Below are 24,000 nucleotides of genomic sequence, written 5' to 3'. Positions count from 1 at the left end.
CACCACCACCACCACCACCACCACCACCACCACCACCACCACCACCACCACCACCACCACCACCACCACCACCACACACCACCACCACCACCACACCACACCACCACACCACCACCACCACCACCACACCACCACCACCACCACCACCACCCACCACCACCACCACACCACACCACCACCACCACCACCACCACACCAACAACCACCCCACCACCACCACCACCCCAACCACAACCCCACACCCCACCACCACCCCCCCACCCCACCCACCCCCACCACCCAACCCCACCACCCCACCCCACCACCACCACCACCACCACCACCACCACGCCACCGCCACCACCACCACCACCACACCACCACACCACAACCACCACCACCACCATCACTACTACCACCACCACCAACACCACATTCACAACCACCACCACCAATTTCACCAACCAACCCCACAACCACCACCTCACCACCACCAAAACCACCACCACCACAACCACCACCACCACTACCACCATCTTTAACATCACCATCACCACCTACACAACCACATCACCACAACCACCACCACCACAAACAACAACAACAACTTCACCACCACCACCACATACTACTTATGCAATTGATCTATCAATATTTCTTGATATTATTCCCCAACGTCTAAATCGATATGTAATTTGAAGTTTTAATATGAAAGAATACGAAAAGAGTATTTCAGTACATTTGCTTAGAGGAGTTATCCGATAATACCATTAACATCTCATTGACACTTATTTGTATAAGATTACTTGTGAAATTTTAAATACGACATACATAATCAAATTTAGGCTTTGACAATCAGACAATCAGACACGTTTTCAGCGTCTAATGACAAAGATTAAATTAGATTTGTACAGACGGAAAAAGAAACTTCTTGTTGTGTGTAAAATTATATATATAATTATATATATATAAACACGTAAATAATGCAAAGAATAAGGAAAATTGAATAAATAAAATTAGCTGAAATGTGAAACAGCATGAAATTTATTTCTGATAAACATAAATATTTTATTTGATGCGAATTATAGTCATACAGTCTGCTTGTTATAAGACATATTTTGTCTTTATGCAAGGATGTATTAGTAAATTTTAGAAACTGATTATTAAAGCTAATTAATATATATTTCACGTATTCAAAATTTATTTAAAAAATATTTATCTTTCGATGGAAAATAGGCATCCAATCTATCTCTACGCATAACCCAGATAGTGTGAGTGAGTTGTCCACACGTTCAGTTACAAATTAAACTAGGTGTGTTTCTAAAGTTGATAAAAATCCGGGTAGCTTTGTGTGTAAATAAAGCTACAATCTCTTCAGCAAACAAAAGCCTGTGCAATATGAAATGGATCCAAACGACTAGAGGTTAGAATAATGGATGTCTTTTTGATGTTAGATTATTGTCATTTTTCTTGGATGGCGCATTTTTTTCGCTTGGTGCATATATAGTTTACAACATATTTATACTAATAAAAGCGATAAATTAAACACGATGTGTGTATAGGCAAATGTAAACGCAGGTATAAAAATAAACGTAAAATCTGAAAGAAAAAAAAAATATTGCGATTTTTTTAGGTCTTTTATCCATATGCATAGAGTATACATACTCAATTATTTATCAAACAATCTTACACTAATCATGTGCACGTAAGCCGATCGAATATCAACCAAGACTTACACATATATGACTATTATAATTTATTAAACTATTAAGATGATTAAAACATGACCGTACAATTAATGACTTATCTTAAGTAAAATATGTCTACCCAAACATACCTAAATTCTGTCGTAATTAAGAAACACAAATAAAACAAAATTGTACTTGTAAATTTACACAGGTCTATAATTATGCAAATAATGTCAACATTATAGATCTATTAAGTGCATAGCACGAACATTTTGAAATGAATTGATATATTTATGTGATGGTTCATTTATTTATCCGTGCTTGCTTCATATTCAGGAAGATTCTTCTCAGTGCCTTACCTGTATACAATTGATACCGGATAACTTTGCTGTTACATGCTGGACTGACATTGCATGTGTTTATAATCTGTGAATCTAATTGATTGAACGCATTTACATTTTTAACGAAACGAAATCCAAAATAAATCCGTTAGCATTACCCATCGCTGTGCTGTTTAAATTAAGTCATCATCTTGCGTTTGCATTTAGTGTATTAACTTCAGCGTATTTATTATGCAGACTGGAGTGTTCGATTAAGTTTGTTTTACCAACTGTGTTTATTTTTGTGTGTATTGTCCTCATCAGTTATCTAAATATTAACACATTGCCACTTTGATTCGTTGTATTAATTAACCGAACAACAATAACGTACATTTTACATGCAGTTTGATCTAAATTAAGCTGTGAACACAATTTATCTTCGTTTTGCGACCCTTCGTCGATCCACTGGGAATTTCCACTCTTACGAAATATTTTCAGGAAATTTCAGAGCGCAGCACGTTTCAATTTTGATACTTTCTCTGTATAATTATATTGAATTCTATTGTTTGCAATCAAATCAAGCGAAAACATAATTACTTTACACAAAATATGGGGAACTGATAAATTATATACGAATGTTGTGATTTACTACAACAAAGTCGTTTTACGAGGTTCTTCACAAAACACAGTATATCAGCTTAAATCTGTCAGGATTGAAAACATTTGAACGTAGCGATGAAAAAAATAATCATGAATCCTTTTAAGAAATATTTATTGCAATGTTGAAAACGACACAGAATAAACAGCAAATAACATTTATATATATAATTGATTACATGTATTTTCGTCGAGTTAAAGTCAATGTCAGTTTGGGCAATGGATTTACTTACAACAATGCTCATACAAGTACACATCGAATCATTCATCTGAACTCTTGACATTATTACACCTTAATGAAGATTTAATTGCAATAGGCATTGTTTAAATTAGTAAATTATAAATGAATTACATTGTATAATGCCTGAGCCCCTACTCCTACAATGTGTAAATAGACATTGAACACTCCTCATCTCATTAGTGATTGATATCTCCTCAACACTCCAGCCATACTGAGCACGTGATTATTAGATAAAACAGCACACGTTGTTTATGTTTATGGTCAATATAACGCCACCAGATCCTCGCACCTTATGCGACGTAATTGAACTAAATCGTGAAATCGTGAAATATAATTGGTATACGTGATAGGTATCAACAGGGGCTGTCCGTTTCAATACATCGTCATTAGAAATAGTCATACAGATAGTAATTACATCCGTATGAATAATCGATTAAAAACTGGAGATAAGAAATGCAATCACACTAAGCTATGTTTAATCGCAATATTATTTAATAAGCACATATTTCCCTTGTGAAAAAGTCACATGTTTTCATTTCTGGAATAAAATGGATTAACAAATAAAAATGATTCTACAGAGAATATTGTATTCTTATAACCATACTGGAAGATTCTGTAAATGGAAACGAAATGATTTCTGTTTGATAAACGGACATCATCCGTAGGGTGACCTAGCTTAAGAATCTGCGTAATATTTCATTATTTATAGCTAAAATTAAGTCAATGTCACTATGGATCAATTTGAAATGGTTACACAGCAACCGCCTAAGTATTTTAGCAATATGTTTTGCATGATACATCTAACAAGTAAACCAAATTTAGCCGTTTGAATTTAGTATAAGTTTTCGACAGTTCAAACTAAAATTTAAGCGATGACGGTTTCTTATTTATCAAACTTACGCCAAAATGAAAACGTTTGAGACCGAGCTAGTTTTGAAGAAACGATACTTTGGAGCATAAATTTATTAACAACAAACAGTTGATAAATAATAAAATTTACTTATTTTTTAAATAAACCGTTACACATATATAATAATGTTTGTGTTGTTAAAAATACACATAAAGTTCTTAAATAAAAAAACATCGTTGAGATAAACTTATTCAATGTCCAGGAAATCCGTATCGTGGTGCCATTCAAAGAAACGTAATGCGTATGAAAGGTTAGTCTTTTACATGATCTTATAGAGGAATATATGTGAGTGCTGAGTTTATTTCTTTTAATTAATGGTTAATGATAGATGCCTGAAGGGAAAGCTCGGTGAATAATGTCATAAATCAGTACTAAACTATTCCTTATTTCATTGCATGGACGTTTGGAAAATAATTGAATCGTCCATGTTATAAAATCATGATGAGTTTTAATGACTTTTCAATGGAATATCCATGAGCGTATTCAACTAATCCTTCAACTAAAACTTGGTTTTACATATCAGATAACCATTTTGCTTGATGTATACCTAAATGAAAAATAAGTGTTCATGAGTTATTGTGCCGGAAATAATCTTTGCCGGTTGAATTCTTTCGTAAAGACCAATAATCTTTTATTTAACAATTTCGTCTCAGTTATGCATGAATGTGCCGTCCAAAAAGTGTAGGCATTTTTTTTAAAACTCCATTAAGTTAAATACGCATATTTTTCGCGTGTTTTAATATATAAAAATGTGCTTTGATAACAGGTGTTGTTGTGTCAATGTGTTTATTTTATTAATACTCGATTATATTTCAGTGAACATGTTTTCGGTTTTTAATGCGTTGATGTTTATAACAAGTGCAAAAAATAAGAATCTTCTCTGAACATATAAATACAATTATATTATTCAAATGTTATTTATCGTTCTGATATTTGTTACTGCGTTTTGAAACTTTCCATTGAGTTGAAAATACTATTTAAAATTCTTATAATCCAACGTGTTAGTCCATCAATACAAAAAGCAAATATTAAGCGTATAATACTAATTCGTATTTAAATATTTTTATTAATTTTAAATGAATTTTAATTTGCAGCATGTAAATACAACAATTTTATGAATATGAAATATTAGTAAACCACTCATTGTGTGCTTTTTCTAAGTCAGTTTTCTTTTTAGTAATATTAAACGGAAAACTTTTCCACAACTGAAACGTTCTTTGCTGCCATTTTGATTATTAAATCTACTTCTTGTAAGTATCTTTTTGGAAAGCAATAATACATCAGTCCGTATGTCTGTTCCACTCTCGCTCTAGTTATGTCCGGTGAATACTTGTGCTAGTTATTTCAAATGATTTAAGATATGCACTCCAAACTTCACACATGACTGTGTGTTATCAGTTGGAACCTTCACAAATTCAGTTACGTATAACTTATTCAAATTGGCAAGCGTTGACCCGATGACTGCATGACCTGATGATCACATGACATAAGGACCACATGACCTTATGATCACATGACGTGATGATAACATGATATCCGGATACTCGATTTATTTTTCATCAGTAGAGACAGTAAGAGGATGTCAAATATTAAACAATTATCCGGATCGTTTGGATGTTTGCTGACCAAACACAATTCCTATAATAAACGATTTCACTTAATTTATTGTTCTTGTATTATGAAATACTATTGTATACTTAAGCTTTTTTCCCGATTTAAAATAAAAACACATATTGATAAGAAGGGTTCATGTTTCCCTTCAACTATGCACCTTAAGTACCATAACATTAAATCTATGTAGATTTAAAGATGATGAACATTTAATATGGATAAAATATAGTTTTGCCACCGCCGCCGCCCTAACCCCTCCACCCCACCCACCCCCACCTACACCCCAACCCCCAAGCCTCAACCCCCACACCCAACCACCACCACCACCACCACCGCCACCGCCGCCGCCGCCGCCGCCACCGCCGAAACCACCACCACCACCACCACCACCACCACCACCACCACCACCACCACCACCACCACCACCACCACCACCACCACCACCACCACCACCACCACCACCACCATGCAATTAATACTATCAATATTTTTGATATGATTCTACAACGTCTAAATCACTATGCAAGTTTGAGTGTTAATATCAAAGAATACGAATATAGTATTTCAGTACATTTGCTTAGAGGAGTTATCCGATAATACCATCAACATCTCATTCACACTGTTATATCTGTAAATGTACTTCTTAAATTTTGAATACAACATTAATAATCCAATATAGGCTTTGTCAATCAGACACGTTTTCAGCGTCTAATGACAAAGATTAAATTAGATTTGTACAGACGGAAAAAAAGAAACTTCTTGTTGTGTGTTTAAGCTATATAAAATACATGTTAAGAATGCTCAGAATAAGGGAATTTGAAGAAATAAAATTAGCTGAAATGTGAAACAACATGAACTTTATTTCTGATAAACATACATATTTTATTTGATGCGAGTTTTAGTCATACGTTCTGCTTAATATTGCACCTGTCATGTCTTAATTCGATAATGTATTAGTACATTTTCAAAACTGACAATTAAAGCTAATGAATTTATTTCACTTATTTAAAATTTATAAAAAATAGTTATCTTTCGACGGCGAATAGGAATGCAATCTATCTCTACGCATAACCTAGATAGTGTGAGTGAGTTGTCCACACGTTCAGTTACAAATTAAACTAGGTGTGTTCCTAAAGTTGATCCGGGTAGCTTTGTGTGTAAAGAAAGCTATAATCTCTTCAGCAAACAAAAGCTTCTGCAATATGAAATGGATCCAAACGATTGAGGTTAGAATAATGGATGTCCTTTTGATGTTAGATTATTGTCATTTTTTGGATGGCGCAATTTTTCGCTTGATGCATGTTTAGTGAACAGAACATTTATACTAATACAATCGATATATTAAACACGGTATGCTCACAGTTAAATAAATATACAAGTATAAAAATAAACGCACCATCTAAAAGAAAAAAAAATATTGTGAAAAATAGTTCCGTCTCTTATATCCATATGCATAGAGTATACATACTCCATTATTTATCAAACAATCTTACTCTTATGACGTGCAAGTAAGCCGGTCGAATATCAACCGAGACTTACACATATGAGACAATTATAATTGATTAAACTTTAAAGATGATTCAAATTAAGTGTTCAATTAATGGCGCATCTTAATAAAACTATATCTGCCCCAATAAACCTAAATTCTGTCGCAACACAAATTAAACATCATTTTACTTGTAAATTTATACAGCGCCATAAATATGCAAACAATGTCAATATTGTGGATCTTTTAAGTGCATAACTCGAGAACTTTGGAAGAAAATGATATATTTTTGTATGGTTGATCTGTAAATCCGTGTTTGGTTCATGTTCAGGAAGATACCTAGATTGTAAGGAATATAAAAGAACGGTGAGTTTAATGTCACTATAAGCTTGATTTACTAAATGCAGAAATAATTTAAAAATGAGAATCGCTCTGGGTAAACGGGTCTCAATGCATGTGCGTAAGAGTCGTCCCAGGTTAGCCCACACAAGCTTATAATGGGCGACGCTTTAATGGAAGTTTCCGTTTACAGGAGGATTCATCTTAACACAAATCCAGTGAGGGTGGAAAGTGTGGTCGCTGATTAGCCTGTGCGGACTTCACAGGTTGATCTGGGACGATACTTTGACTACATGCATTAAGCACCGATTTCACAAAGGCTAAACTATTTTTTACCCTTGATAAATCGAATAGTGGGTAGTCACAAAAAGGTATCATCTATTAAGGTTTCTGGAATTCCATTTTCAGAAGTTAGAAATATGCAAATTATCTACATTAAGAAATACATTATCTATGTGCAAATATCATTCGGATATTAACAAATCTGCTTACACTAAATATATACAGGGAGATTTTGTTTAAGATATAACGAAGAGCTATTCAGCGCAAATCTTATATCGCATATATAAAAAATTAGAAACATAGGCATGTAAGTTATTCCATTTCATCAGGAAATGACATCAAGTTTAACGTATAAACATGTATTTGTACGAACATTATGCGAGTGAGGTGAAAGGTAAAGTACACGCATACGAGTTCGCTACGTTATATCGTATATGATCCTATTTAACCATTAACCCATTTATGCCTAGCGTCTAGAAAAAAAGCCTTGGCAAACAGCGTAGACCCAGATGAGACGCCGCATCATGCGGCGTCTCCTCAGGGTCTGCGCTGTTTGCTTAAAGGAATTTCTGTAAGAAATATTCTTAATGTAGAAATAAATATACTAGACATCCCTAATTTTGGAAATAAATTGACCCAATTTAGAAGGATGGGAGAGTCCACTAGGCATAAATGTGTTAAAGACAGCGAGATACTAAAGGCAATCAATCCGATTTGTTTATTTCATTCTGTTACTTGTTTGATTATTTTAAAATAGGTATCCGGGCTATTTCAATGACAATCATGTCTTATTCATTGATCTGAAAAGATATATCATAGCAAATTCGTCTATCGCAACCGCTTTGATAATTAAAATATAACTACTCATATAGAAATCAATAAAGTGCAGACAACTGCGTATATATTATAAACACTCGGCATAGAAACTTGAATTTAACCGGTCGACGTGAATTTCTGTAATTTATCACATAATTACATAACGATGAAACAGATAGGAATGCTGCTGTTCAGTTGGGAACATATTTTACGATTCCATTTCATAACAGTATAACAATAAACTTATTCAGGTATGCGCATGGTGTTGCAAAAAACAACAACATCACACATACAGAGATACAGACCAGACCGACCCATATATAATCCTTTATAAGTACATGCCATATAAATTATATGCAATTCCACGAATCTGTCATATGCAAATCTAAAAAGTGTCAGCTTTTTTTAACGGATTTTTTTATTTTCTTCAAAAATCTTCCGGGATTTATCTTTAATAAATCAAGCTATTTCGATTAACAACAAAGTTTTAACTTTCTGCACTTGGTTATGCTATTGAATACAAATACATCTTGGAATGGAATATTAGACATGCACTAATTATGTGGATGCCATCTCATAATCCAAAGTTAATTCACACAATTTACGACGTTTTTAGCTATTAACATTTCGTATAATGTCATCATTAAGGGACATTGAATCGTGTTTTGTGCTGAATCTTCTAATCAAAACGTCTGACTTTATAGGCAATGTGGATTTCCTAGTACATTATTTATGACAGCCGAATACACAGAAGGCACGAATTGCACAAAACTAATAATATAAGTACTTAAGACTGATACGGTATGATGCATGAAAGATTGGAAAGTAATGATTATGAAAAAGAATCCTAATAAATTCTTGCACCTCCTCAGTGGCTTACCTGTATAAAATTGATAGCGAATCCCTTTTTACTTCAAAATGCTGAACTGACATTGCATGTGTCTGTACTCTGTGAATCTTATTGATTGAACACATTTACATGTTAAGCGAAAAAATCTCAATATAAATCCGTAAGCATTAATTTAAGCAATGACAGTTGCTAATTTATCACACCTACGCAAAAAAACAATTTGGAGCATAGATTTATTTACAATGTATAACAAAAAGTTGATAAAATTTTTTTTTTTTTAGTTTTTAAATAAACCATTACACATCATTACGGTTATATGGAAATTCATAAAGTTATGTAACCCGATTACCCATGATCATTTCATTCGACTTGTTTTTGTATTTTGTGCTAATTTTCACAATAAACATCTACCTTATCTAACATAATATGCAATTTCTCTTTCCGATGTAGATATCTATATGTAAAAATAAGTGGTTGCCCCTTTTTAATATATCAAAGCAAAAAATAACTATCACGGATATCTATAAAAAATGCAGTTGTGTTTAACTGGATGGAATGTAAATTAGCTCGGCACAAATTTACTACCGAGCAAGGAATCTTAACTGTGTACTAGATAAACTAAATCTTCTGTATTCATTATAAAACAAAAGCGTTGTACACAGAATAAAGTATAAATCGAATTTTTTACTTGATATAGGTTGCTCACGAGTGTCTCTTTGATGCATTACGGCAATACATTGAATAACAACCCCGTTATTTTATTTGCGTTGTTAACAAGATGTTTGCATTTTCATTCCACCGCCTTGCTGGAATTGTATACTTAAGTTGAATTCTTATCGGTAAATAGACACTCCACGTTAATTTTTGTTTATTCACGACATATGCGCAAGTGTGATAGGCGAACATAGATGTCATTTCAACATTGAAGCTCATGTACGTGGTTATAGGCCGATCTTAATAAATACAAAGTCATGCAGTGCGAGACCGTAAAGCGTTAAGTGCGCTAGTCCTATATGAGTGATGATGATTTAAATGTCTGATGATAATGCAATTGTTATCACATTCCTTACGTCTATTGAAAAACTTATACCCTTTTTGAAAATTCTGATATGTACAATATTTTAAAAGGATGATTATAGTAATAAATATATTTCAGCTTCATATTGTAGTTATTTGTGTTCTTACACTCCTAGACTTTTACGAGGCGGTCGTAAATGCTTGGCTAAAACTTTGGCTACAGTTTCTAAAATTTGGCTACAAAAAAATCCAATTGGCTAAATTGTTGGCTAAAGAAATTTTTGAGCCAGGGGAAGCCCTGACTTTTTAATATGTTTTCATTTTTATCTATATATTGCACTGGAGTACATACGCGACCGCAGGTGAAACATCACTTTTTTACGAAAAACTAAAACAAACTCTTCATATATAAATCTAATATCATAAGACATAAACAATATGTTCTATATTTATTGATTTCAATCCACTATAAAATATCTAAGAAAAGCGTAACAATATTTTACACATACATAACAATATATAAATAAAATAAAGTCGTTAAACTCTCGAATCAATAAAAGTCGAGTCAAACATAAACGTTATCATAGTGGTAGTAATGAGTATGTATGTATAATTTCACAAGATTATGACAACAGTTGAAAATTAAACATTTAATAAAACTCACAATCCATAACTCGACAGTTGAGTCGAAACCAGTGTCATTTCTTCATTGGGTAGAGCGTGGAAGAGAATAATTATTCATAGAATATACCGTTATCAGTCTCGGCATGTGCTGTATACGTCAAACGTATTTCGGCATACGTATTACGACGGGAATTCACATGAAACTCTTTCTAGAACATAAGCTTTTCTTACGTTAATCAAAGAAAAATTGATTGTATCTGCCGATATTCTTCCGCGTGTGCTATCAATCTGCAATAAGACGACTAAAACAATACATGTGATGCATTTCGCTATTTTTTAAATGACATGATATGTTACTCAATCATCATCACATCGATGCACATATTTTTTTCTAAGCTATAAATAAAAGTTAACAACGGTTTATTTGTTTCAGATAATGTGATGCAGCATAATTTGCGAATAAAATAATAAAGAGATGTACAGCCGTTTCGTGAAGGAACATCAACAACAACAAGACCGCACACATGGGGAAACAAACAGCGGTACGAGTGGCACGTGTCATGGGAAATCATCACCCTTCTCTGGAGTCACGTGTCAGGAAGTGGTTAATTGTCCAATCATGTCTAAAATAATTACCACCGTTGGTGGTAAGGACAGCAATAAAACATTCACAGATGAAGATGATAATAAGTTAACATGCACATACTCACAAAACAACACGGACGTTAGAAAACTAATGTGCCAAAAACCAATTGAGAGAAATGAGAGCATAGAGACTCAAGAAAGTTGCAACAAATGCCCTCAGGTTCCCATGTCTGAAGTTACGTCATCTAGCCTTTCTCGGGATTCAGGCATTAAAAACGTGCCACCAAGAAAAAGCAGTGACATATCAGATGTGTCCATATCGGGGGTATCCGAGGAAAATGAGCCCGAGAAGAAACTTGATCTTCGCGGACTCATTGAGAGTATTGGTACCCTCCTTATACCTGTGGTAAGTTACCTGCAACATGAAGGTTTAAGCCGTTTCAGTCGTGTTTAGTTATTATCTTTATTAAATTACGCATGTGGCGCAAATGATGACAGATTATGCATGTATGAGAAATAAACAGCGCGTATTTTAATTTTTAATTTTTCCTTCATGTGCAATTAACAATTTGTGTGTGTGTCAACTAGATACACGGTATCATGAGCCTGATTGTACACCTGTCAATTAGAATTGAACACTGTCTGTAACTGTTTTCTTTAAAAAGGTAGCAATATTAAATGCTGTAGTTTCCTTTTGTCTCTAAATAACACGACGGTTGCCTGCTAAATATAACAATTACTTAATATGAATGATTATATACGCACACTGCATATCCTGCTATGTCATAACCAATAATGTCATCAGAAATACTTGTTACATTATGTATTGTCTTATATGGGATTGACCAGGTTGTTATGATATAATAATGTAGAAAAAGATTTGCACGCCGAATAGAAACATAATTTTGTATTTATTCCAATATTGAAATAGCTGTTTTAACAATTTATTTAGTTTTAAAAGCGCTCTTTACAAGAATCTAATGTAATGCGCAAATGTCGATCAAAACGTTCACAGAAGACAATTGATTCTGCCGTTTGAAATGGATGATATGTATAGGGATTTAAAAAATAATACTAGTAATTGGTCTGCACAGGATAAGGAGCTACTCACAAAGGACCCATTTAATTATGTTAGGTCTAATAATTAACAAATACACATCTATATTTTTGTATCTTTTTTAAACGCGTGATTTATACATGCTTACAATAATGGCATCGCGACATTTTTAATTACCAGGTACTAGCTTCGTTACAGGCATTCAAAACTAAATTTTCGTTGAAACGATATTAAGAAAGAATCGTAACAAGAAACTTAAGAATGGCGTTTACAAAATAACGGATATCCGCACATAATGTAAGAATTCAAATAAGTTTCATGCATTTACCAAGAATGAATTAATGAAATTTAACGTGAAAACAGAAAAAGACTTGTTTGTATTTATACAATAACTTATTTGCTAAATACACCGATAGTGTTTCGGCTTAGCTGTTTAACTCAGCTTCTCACCATTCTTGATATTATTAAAAGTCATGTTATATAGTTACATTTTAAAAAACACACACATGAAATTAGGTTTTTGCATAAGCTAGCATTCCAGTGCAAACCTTGTATACTTTGTTTAAACGAAATACATTCCATCTCGCAGGAGAGCAAGGTAAATAGTCGGAGAGCCTGTCTGCACATCGTCAATTAAAGTCAGAATATGTTACAGACGTTTGTTTGTTTGGGTTTTGTAACACAGTCTGGCACTAATTCGCCATCCAAATGAATCGCAATTAGATTTTTCATTTACAGAACGCAATTTGATATTAACGAGTCATTTGAATGTGTGGAAAAAATCCGTCGTTATGAAATGCTGATATACCTCGTCTTTCTAAATATTTAAGAAGCTAATGTTGATACATAAAATGCTTTTTGCGGTAACATACAATACTATGATTTGGAAGTGTTTCAGTTACATCTACGTATGCAAGTTTGCAGTTTGAATATATAATTAGATCATACCTCTATGCTGATTCGGCCTGAGAAAAAGGTGCCTGATATGTTTTATTTTACGTGAGTAAGCGTTTATATAAGTCAATCTTTGGAGGTTGGCGCTATTATGCGACATCAAGTCATACTATTGTTCAATAAAGACTCAGCGAGCATTTCATGTTTTGCGACTTGACACAAATAAAACAACTATAGTCAATCATGTCCATTTGTTTGCTTAGTCTTACCTGATAAATTACACAACAATTGGGCAGTTACATGTTATTAATATATAAACATGAAAGTTCTTTTTTGTAACGTCGTTCATTCTGCAAATACCAGCATATGCAAGCTCTCATACGTGCATATGAAATGTTATATGTATAGAAAAGTATTATAATTTTTATGAAAAAATATGCAGACACACATTTCATATGGTGGATAATAAAAAAACAACTAAAAATTAAAACTTTGCTTTTTATTCAATTATCTCAAAATGTTAATTTTCAACGTTAATTTTTAAAATCAGAATATTCGCCGGAAATCTTCTTCATGATATTTCGTGTTTAGATTACGCAAATGCTGTGTCTTGTTCTGAGAAAACTGGGCTTAATTCATGTGCGTAAAGTGTGGTCCCATATTAGCCCGTGCAGTCCGCACAGGCTAATCAGGGACGACACTTTCCGCTTTAATTGTATTTTTAGTTTCAAGGAAGTCCCTCCTTACCGAAAATCAAGTTTAGGCGGAAAATGTCGTCCCTGATTAGCCTGTGCGAACTGCACAGGCTAATCTGGGACGACACTTTACGCACATGCATTATGTCCAGTTTTATCAGAACAAGACACAAATGATAATGAAGGGCGTTACGCTAGTTATCGTTGTTGCATGTTGCTAAATGTCCTTAACCTGCATTTTGCTAAAATAAACGCGGGCATATAGTTCAATGTTACGGTCTTAATATGTTGTTTTTCAAGTGTCAACACAATTAATCTATCTTTTATCTGTATATATCATCCAGTTGTTGAGAATTAAATGCTTTGGGATGATCATTTCCGAAATTCCTGTATTATTGGTATGGCATAAACTAGAAGCTATTTGATTTTCATGTGTTATAAAGTATGATCTGTTAAGATAGACGTTACAATTACCCTGTAATTTGTTCAAGTATGTTCACGGGATATATATTAAATCTATTTCATATCTTTGTTTTAATTATTTGTTTAAAACTAGATACTTTACGTTTACATTAAAATGTTCTATTCTGTTCTGATATTTATGTCTGAGATTATGTCAAATTTATGATGGGTTCCGTAAGTGCCAATAGGGTTTGTAAATAATATATGGTCAGTTATGTTTTCGTTGCGATCGAACAATCTGGGGTCCGAGAGTCAGGTTACTTTTCATTGAGTTACAATGCACAATTGAGCAAGATCTTAATATAGATATGTCAATATCATTTGTGTTTTCAAAAGATCCATAAGTCCCCCTTATTATGTGGTTAATTCAAGAATCTTTTTCAAGCAGATACGCGATCGATCTTAATAAAAGGTTAATGTATTAAGTTTAATTTCAGAGTCAGACTGTATTCTTTGCAAGTGAAATAATGAACACAAATGAGCAATCAAGAGCACAAAATGTCGTTTTAAATTATTTTTTGGTTGTCCGCAAAGCTACACGTCTTGACAATAACTCGCGTTTGGAAAACGGTTACAATACCAATCTGTTTTCTGCTATATTAACATCACGTTTAAACATGAAGTTGAATTTCTGTCACAGAGACTTACGAGGTAGCAATATTAGATTATCGTTACTTGTTTATAAAACTGAGACAGTGTGAACAAATCTTGGAATTTAGTGGGAAAAGTCTACCATGGGGTCCATTGATAAATTTATAACAGACTTTGGCGTGTTTATTCGTCCTATTGTTTAGGAATGTTATTCGAATGAGATTTTTATACCCAAGTCTCAACACTCATTTTACGACATCTACTTTCAACGTATTGTTAACAATTAATTAAGTACTCTTTTTCGTATCCTCACAGCGAAATTAGTAAAATTACACTTAATTTACACTTGAATATTGTACTTTCTAATAAGATTACTCGTTTATATATGCGCATATTAATGGATTAATTTTCACGTTTTTTATACATGTCTTTCTCAAACAATGCACTGTTTAAAGTGACTGGTTCACAGGTTTTCGTTCTAAATAGCGTGTAATTAAATGTACTAATTTACAATACTATAATATCTTGAAATGATTTTTTTTGACATTTTCATTTTATCAATATCTCGTCGCGTAGGGTATTTTCGACGTAGGGGTATTTTCGACGATGACATTTTCCGGTATAAATACGCGTAATGCGCATTCTCGGCGTAAGTCATATGTAACTTCATTTGCATACACACAAGTCAATCAACATATGACCAAATTTTTGTGATATCGACAATAGGAACGATAAATAAACCAAATCATAATCCTACTTAATAGTTTTCATCCATTTAAACTAACCATCAAATATTCCATATCATCATTTAACTTTTAAATCTTTTTTATTCAATCAAAATGTTGTCATTTCGTCTGTTTTAAACAAAGAACATTCCAGAAAAAGTCAGTAATGCTTTTTTGTGTAAATATATGGTATACCCGTAAACAGAAAAAGATTAACGGCGACAGAGGACAACTGGGAAAATCCGAAGTCGGATTCTAATAGGATATTGCACACATGCAAACTGTCCTTCCCAGTAATATTTTATATTTCAATTGTTATTTAACAGACACATGATAAGACATTTTGTCACAGATTTAACTTAATAGTTCACTTGGCATATTAAACACCCATTACTTTAGGTATGGATGACATATCGAGTTGTCTATCGAGATTGCACAAAATAATGTTATATGTCATTGGAGAATAAAATGAAAATGAATATGATGAATATTTCACTACACGACTTTCACATTATATCGATATTCCTGTTGAAATTAAAGTGATACTATGGGCATTTTTCGCTGTTGAATTGAGCTGAAAAGAATTAATAGGTCAAAAGAATAAGTTAAAATGTGGTTACTGACCAATTATCTGCAACTCATCTTGCTACCAGTTGTTTATCAAAATATATTTTATATTCGATATCTTACGTGACTCACCCAGTCCTGTAAGCCGAAATGATCCGTAAAACAAGATTGTGTCTTTGTGTCGTATAAACGAATCTGCACTAAAACTAAATTTATGTTCACATTGTACATGCGTGATCAGTTGTCAAACGAAAGTACGGTTGATATTCAAATGCATTATTCTTTTCTTTTCGGGATTTTGTTTTAGAATATTGATGCTGCATTAACAAATATAAGTGTATATTAAGTGAAAACACCAAAAATAAACAACTGTTGCGATAGACACCTATAGACTGTTAGATGCCCATAATATCACTTTAAATTATACAAGTTTTCCATTAAATGTGAAGAGGGTTGCTTTACTTTTTGTGTGCATTATAATTGAGTACATGTAAAATTGATTTGATTGTGACTGTCGAAAATACCCCACCCCGGGATACAGTCTTGGTATGTATGTGATCTAGTCTATTCAATATCGCTATACCATTTAATTAAAATGCGGTGTAAGATGATTATGTATTAATCCGTGAACTACAGGATAACTCTCTTTGCAAACCAACAATTTAAAATGAAATTTAAAAAATCTGAATACATGATTATAGCTGCGATAAAATTTAAACGCGAGACGTCTAAATGGGAATATACTTAGATAGAAAACGAACTTCGAAAGTAAAAAGTATTGCGATAGCAACACAACTGTATATGCCATCCCAGTATATAAATCAGGAACACGTGAACTCACTTAGCATAAATCATACGCTTGAATTGTTTCCCATAATTGCATTCCGTTTTTCATGTTTTTTCACGAGTTTAACAATGCTACAACAGTGTTGTGATTAGGGAAGGGTTTAACCAATTTAAATCACTTAAAGCGCGGCAACATATATATTCAGCTAAACCGTATTTAAATGTATTGATGCACAAAGGTCAGTGTCAGTTCAATATTGGAGAACAATCATATATATATGCACGCACGCACGCACACATGCACACGCGCACGCACGCGTAAAACTGTAGGAATTCAAATTATAAATAAATAAATATTTATATATATAAATAAATTATGTATTTTGGCAACGAGGACATTCGTAAGTTGTGTTTACATAGTATGACAATGTAACATAAAATATTTTATTTGTTTGCGAGGTCCACATTTGAAAAGCTTAATATTCGCATTATAACTCAACCGTTGTGAACTAATGTTTTCTGCATAAATGTGTTAAATAGACCGTTACACATTATGGCGTATGAAAAGTGATCGTGAACTTCAATTTAACATCCTATAAAACGTGTAAAGCCCTGTATGCGATCTGATATCTATACCAGACACTATGCAATCGAAAAGGCTGTATCGTCCGCCAACTACAATATTGAGGACAAAATAGGCTTACTTACTCTGCTTCAGCTATGCTAAATTGCTACCTTCGAGATCTTCTCTGATACCACTCAAAAGCATCATTAGTCCACAGTCTGCGTAATGACTGATAGGGCATCAATAAGTTGAGGAGGAAATTGAGAGTAGGTTTTAGATTTTCAACTTATACTGTGTTATATATATTGATCGACAATAATTTGTGCCTGTTACGACATATAAGCGCAATAGTTGATATATTGAAATACTATTACTTGTATATCGTCAATTTGCTTTTACTGCTGTGTAAATAGAAGAGAATCCGATTTTCACTACATATTCATATAACAACTAAAACATATGTTCCTCTTTGAAGACAATTGACATTTTAAAAGAATTCGATTTGCTATTTCAACAAACTCTGCCTATATCAATATAAATAATTGGCTTAAAGTAACATCAAATGAGATTTCCAAAACTGAGTTAACAAACTTAAAATCAATAGTGAAATATGTTACACGAAAAACTCAAGCTCCAATCAGTTTATGGTGCAATACAGTAACACAAGGATGTTTTTAATTATTGCGTTTATTTTGATACGAGTGATGTTGGCAATGGATCGGCTATATTGCATGCTTCCTTATTGGCTTATATGAGTGAATTTCAATTTCGAGCCGTATGTTATGTTTAAGCAAACTTGTTAGGAATATTAAATCAAATAGTGATGTTAACTGTTGTGTTCTTAAGTCGAACAAATATTTGAAACATAAAACTAAACAAATGATCATAGAAAAACAATGTTATTGGATTTCATTCTGAATTGTTACACCAATTCAATTGCAAAAAGGCGATTTTTACCTTTCTTACAATCAATGTTCCGTCATTGTATGAACAATCTGTGATATTGGTATTATCATGGATTGTAAACAAATTATGTTCGACATTAATGGTGTTTATTTCAAAATTTGTTTGCCCTATGGTACCGTCTTTTCTCCTGGATTTCTGTGAATAGAAATTGTTGGTCACGAATAGTTGACTCGAGTTATGCATCTATATTTAATTTATATTTAAGTTGCAATACCAATAAATCATATTTCAAACAATTATTATATTATTTATTTCAGACACGGCTTGTGTACAAAGCTGTGCACAATCTATTGGTTACGAGATACTCTGGAAGTGACGGTAAATTATTGTGAGTATATTTATATTTTTCTTTTGCCCTTAACATGGGTAATCCTGCTATGAGGCATGATATATTTGTGTGTGTATTTTAAACGACATTTGTATAACCAGGTCGCATTAATAGTGAATTGCTGTCTTGTTCAACAAATCTTAGTTGAAACAAATTCGCAAATTGTGTCCTGAATATAACTGTTTGATTTAGAAATCATGAACAATAATTTAGCCTTAAATGGACATCCCAAGATATTATTGTCAAAACGACCATCCATTTAAATGGCATAAAACACAGTTATAGCGTATTGTCTCAAATATTTATCCCATTCTGTATTTTCGAAAGACATAATGTGCACACAAAATAACAAAAAAGTCATATATGGGCTTGATTGGTTCATTTGTGATATCTTCGTTGACTTGTTAGAAAACCATGCAGCCATGTAAGCACAGACACTAATATTGCGCTTCATATGGCTTTGTCACCAATTACTGGTCTTGTTGAAAACGTTATTATCACTTCTCCAAGATTAAACGCGTTTGCCGTTTGTCAAATAGGATTGCCGTACTTCCGTTTTCAACTCGTATTTCTTATTACAACATCTTGACTTCGTAAATTGCCCGCGTTCATTGCGTAACCAATTACGATAGTTTTTATCGAAACCACATTTTGTGTATTTTTGTGTGTTTCCTTCCTTTTGACTGCTTTGTGACTTTTGTATCCTTATTGACAATGTCACTAGGCAATATTTACAGTAGCGTATCGAAAAATGAAAGCAGTTATTATTTCAATCAGTACGTCATTTAATTTGTATCTGCATATTTTGTTCGAATGTTTTAAACATTTATAATATTAACAAACGTTACTTTTTTTAAAACAAACAATACAGAGTTTAGTATTATTATGCTCATTTGATATTTTGTGGAACATTTCTGCTCGTTGCATACTGTACGTTTTAACAATACATGTGCTTGAACACAAAATTAAGCATAATTCTTCATGCTTACCTTTATATTCAGCGGTTTTCCCAAAGCGTCAGAAAGTTTTGATACGTCACAGGAACCAATCGACGACATAGACATGGCTCATGTTATCAAACAAGCAGCGAAACTATCTGGTAAGTAGTGGTTTTTTATAATCAATTTTTATCAGTTAATTAATATTAAACATCAAAAAATGTAATTGATTCTACTTTCATTGCTCAGTGTTGTTTGGACAACGGACCGACTTTCTACTCATTTTTTCTGTCTGCTTTATGAGAGTGTATACATTTGTTAGTTGATAATACCGTTTTTTAGACGCCGTATTGAAACTACACACACACATAACTTATCTTGACTCATCCCTACATACTCATTGTGTTCTATGTTCTATGTACAGCGTGAGACTAGTGATTGCGTGCAAAAATGGTATATTCTTAGTATTAGAATTTATGGATATTAGTTCAGTATCAAAACGCTATACTAAAATTCAATCCCTTTGATACACTATTCCAGATGAAACAGATACGGAATTTCAACGGCGATTAGGAGATGAATATTTTCGATTGTGCCTCGAAGAATACGGCGACTCCATTAAAATGATGGGGAGCAACATGACAGAATTCATTAGCAACTTGGATGGCCTTCAATCGTACATATCCGCTTCTGACACATTTAAGACGCACACGCCTCCATCTGCGAGGTGTGAAACGCAAAAAAACAAATTAATCATTCATTTCTATTCTCCCAGGAGCAATATAATAGAGTTTTACGCAGGTGTGATGCATGGGATTTCCAGATATTTGTTTAACAAGGAAACTACTGTCGAAGTATCTTACAGCAAAACCACAGGTTCCTTACACCATACCATCGCAATAAATGCAAAAGAAGATGACTGTTCGTCCCAAAAATGCAAAGTATGCTCGCCTGAGATACAAATCGGTACGGATCCGAATGAAAGCAAAATTGGGACGCTCACGTTTTGCAAAACGTTTCCATTTCATTTTGTGATTGACAAAAACCTTGATATTATTCAACTTGGGGGCGCCCTCGCAAGACACGTTGTAGTGACCAGTGACTCCCAAACAAGGTCGTTGACATTACATTTTGACATCGTCAAACCTAAGATTGAACCTTTAACATACTCAGCATTGTTATCGCATGTGAACTTTATGTTTAACCTCAGGACAAAGCACTGTGATCGCTCTGACAATTCACAAGTAAGTACTGCTAATAACCTGTTTGATATGGTTCCACTCATCTATATATACGGATTTTTTTTTAGAAAATAGATTTTATAGAATAATATAAGTTTAATGAATGCATATATGTTACGAACATGTTACATTTGTGAAAAGTTATAAACAGTTGCAAATTGATTAAATTAAAATTCACAAGAACTATCTAATACTATCAGAATGTGCGATTATTGAAAGATACATTTAATTAAAAAAGAATGCTGACCTTGCCATCTTATAGACATACAACGTTTGAAACTAAAATCACTTTCAATTTTTTTCTTTAGATTACAACAAAATAAATTCACTTTGCATGAACGTATACCTTTCAAAAAATATTTTTTCTGAACTTTTAATTTACCCACGGTTTGTTTTAGGCTATGAATCTAAAAGGACAGATGATCCATTTGCCGGAAGTAGATGGCGTGTTGTTTCTTGGAACGCCGAGTGTAGAAAAGCTTGAAGAACTCATTGAAAAGGGATTGTACATCTCTGATCTGCCTATTCATGACGCAACTCGTGACGTCATACTAGTTGGAGAACAGACTAAAGCTCAGGTTTGTAATTCATACCAGTCATTAACAAAGGGTTTGCCTAATTACAAAGTAAACTTGTTGAAACCGATGAGCCAATTTTTATTGATTCTGTGAATGTGTTTTGTATTTAATTTAAATGTCTCGTGCCTTCCTCTTGTGTAAGAATGTTTTGCTATTTCAAATCAAAGTACTGACAGTACTGGTGTGACGATGCTTTTGAAGAGGATGGATATAAAAGCATCAATTTATGTTTATCTACATCACCACAATTGTGAATGAGGAACGAAAAAAATAATTAGATACACACATTTTGGGTACGAAAAAAATTATGCAAAAAAATGCGGTACGAAAACAAATTTGGGTACGAAAAAAATGGGTACAAAAAAAATTGGGTACGAAAAAAATTGGGTACGAAATTTTTTGGGGTACGAACGAAAATTTGGGTACGAAAACAAAATCGGGTACGAAATAAAAATTGGGTACGAAAAATTTTGGGTACGGAAAAAAATTGGGGAACGGGGAAGTAGTACCTTTGGGAAACTTGACCCACAATCGCACATTTTCGGCCCTTTCCGTTAAACATCGGATAAGTACCTCGAAGGCAATAGTATGAATACACATTTCGGAAGAGGTAATGCGGTCCTACCTATGCGCGTCAAAATGTAAGCGAAATATGTAAACAAAGCGGTAGCCTATCAGGAATGTTTGAATTAACAAAGAAAATCGTGTAAGTTTTTTTGAAGAAATGTGCAGAAAATATATTAAATAAGCAATGGTGATATTTTACTCAGCCACATAATTGTTAATAGTTTGATACCACCAACATGAAAGTGAAATTAGAACTGTCAAAAATGACCATCTGTCAACGAGTTGTTTTTGCTGGCACGAGAGGGCGATTACACTCAATGTGTTCACATTTTTACCATAGGCTTTGTCAATGACCTTTAAAGTATGGGTGGCTTTGTTATTATTTATTGTTATCACGTAACTGCATGATTGCGTATACGTTTACAATACACAAAGCATAAATACTGATATAAATATTCTGATTGAGCTTATAATAATCTGAGAACTATAGCCAGGTCAATAAAGGACATAAAATACTTTTTTTGTACTGATTTCATGAAGACTTGACCTTGCATGTCCTAGATTTCAAAATCAAGGCCTTGACCTGACACATTGGTAACATTAACGTTTAACTGTTACCAGGCTTCTGAAATTAGTTTTTATTGAACTATGTAAGGAAATCTAAATCAGGCACTGATTGTCCTTGTTTTAAAACAGTCATAGATCAGTTGTGGCCGCTCGGTAATGACCCATTTTTGCTTACTTGTCACACCCTTTAAACTTTCCACACTTCTCTAATAGCAAACCAGGATTTAGGTTATCTTTAATGGTACATTTAAACTTTAGCTCCGTTACAAGAGTGCTGGTAAAGTCAAGTCACACATTTAAATCTAGGCCATGTCAAAATCAAAGTGCTAAAGACAAATGAAAGATGCGTTCATTAATTATTGTCCAAATGTTAACTACTGCTGGGAGTTTTTATATAATATAACTGTTGACCATCATGTGAGAGAAAATTCACATTATCTTAGTATATCAGGTTTAGCAGCCTTTCACTTTTAGATAACAAAGTTGGCTAGTTTTCAATGTCCCTTCTGGGGATCAAACCCGCAGCGCAACCTCCTGCAATCAAAGTCGACACTCTACCACTAAGCTGTTTGGAAGATTCTGAAATTTTTCGATCCCCTGAGAGCAACCAAACTAAGAAATAAGTCAAATATTGGAGACTCGGTTTTATTGAGTCGGTTCATGAGAGATAATGGAGCTCGATTGGTCAAATTCGGCTCGGATACTACTTACATGTACCCCAGATACTCTTAAGTATACTTACATGTACACCGGGTACGGTAAATATACGTAATCATTCTCGGTCGATATTAGACAGTACCCGAGTTGTATTCCCGCCCAAAATCCGATGTCGTAAAACGCGCAACCGATTATCTTAAACAAACTTCCTTTTAAAAAATACTGCATCAGCATGCTTTTTGAGTATGTGTTCCAATAATACGATAATATAGAGGCCATTTTACAGAAAATTGACATAAATGTGAATATATAATTAATAAAAAAATAGCCGACAGCGACCCATTTAGCGTTAAATTTCCCGGGTACGTTTTAGTATATTTACCGTACCAGGGGTACATGTTAGTATACTTA

At 33.5% G+C, this 24,000-nt stretch overlaps 1 protein-coding gene across 2 annotated transcripts in view; it reads left to right on the top strand.

The window, feature by feature from the left end:
• Positions 1-24,000, top strand: part of LOC127879203 (guanylate cyclase soluble subunit alpha-2-like) — a 48,571-nt gene that overhangs the window by 15,602 nt on the left and 8,969 nt on the right. For both annotated transcript variants that reach the window (XM_052425902.1, XM_052425903.1), the window contains exons 2-6: positions 11,254-11,811; positions 18,971-19,041; positions 20,043-20,140; positions 20,520-21,223; positions 21,619-21,798. In XM_052425902.1, the coding sequence (XP_052281862.1) occupies positions 11,296-11,811; positions 18,971-19,041; positions 20,043-20,140; positions 20,520-21,223; positions 21,619-21,798 (1,569 nt within the window). In that variant the 5' untranslated portion in view covers positions 11,254-11,295. The remainder of the gene's footprint in view (positions 1-11,253; positions 11,812-18,970; positions 19,042-20,042; positions 20,141-20,519; positions 21,224-21,618; positions 21,799-24,000) is intronic.

Source organism: Dreissena polymorpha, chromosome 4 (genome assembly GCF_020536995.1).
Source record: "Dreissena polymorpha isolate Duluth1 chromosome 4, UMN_Dpol_1.0, whole genome shotgun sequence".
NCBI lineage: Eukaryota > Metazoa > Mollusca > Bivalvia > Myida > Dreissenidae > Dreissena > Dreissena polymorpha.
The sequence above is the reverse complement of the archived record's forward strand: the minus strand, read 5'-3'. Positions and strand labels throughout refer to the sequence as shown.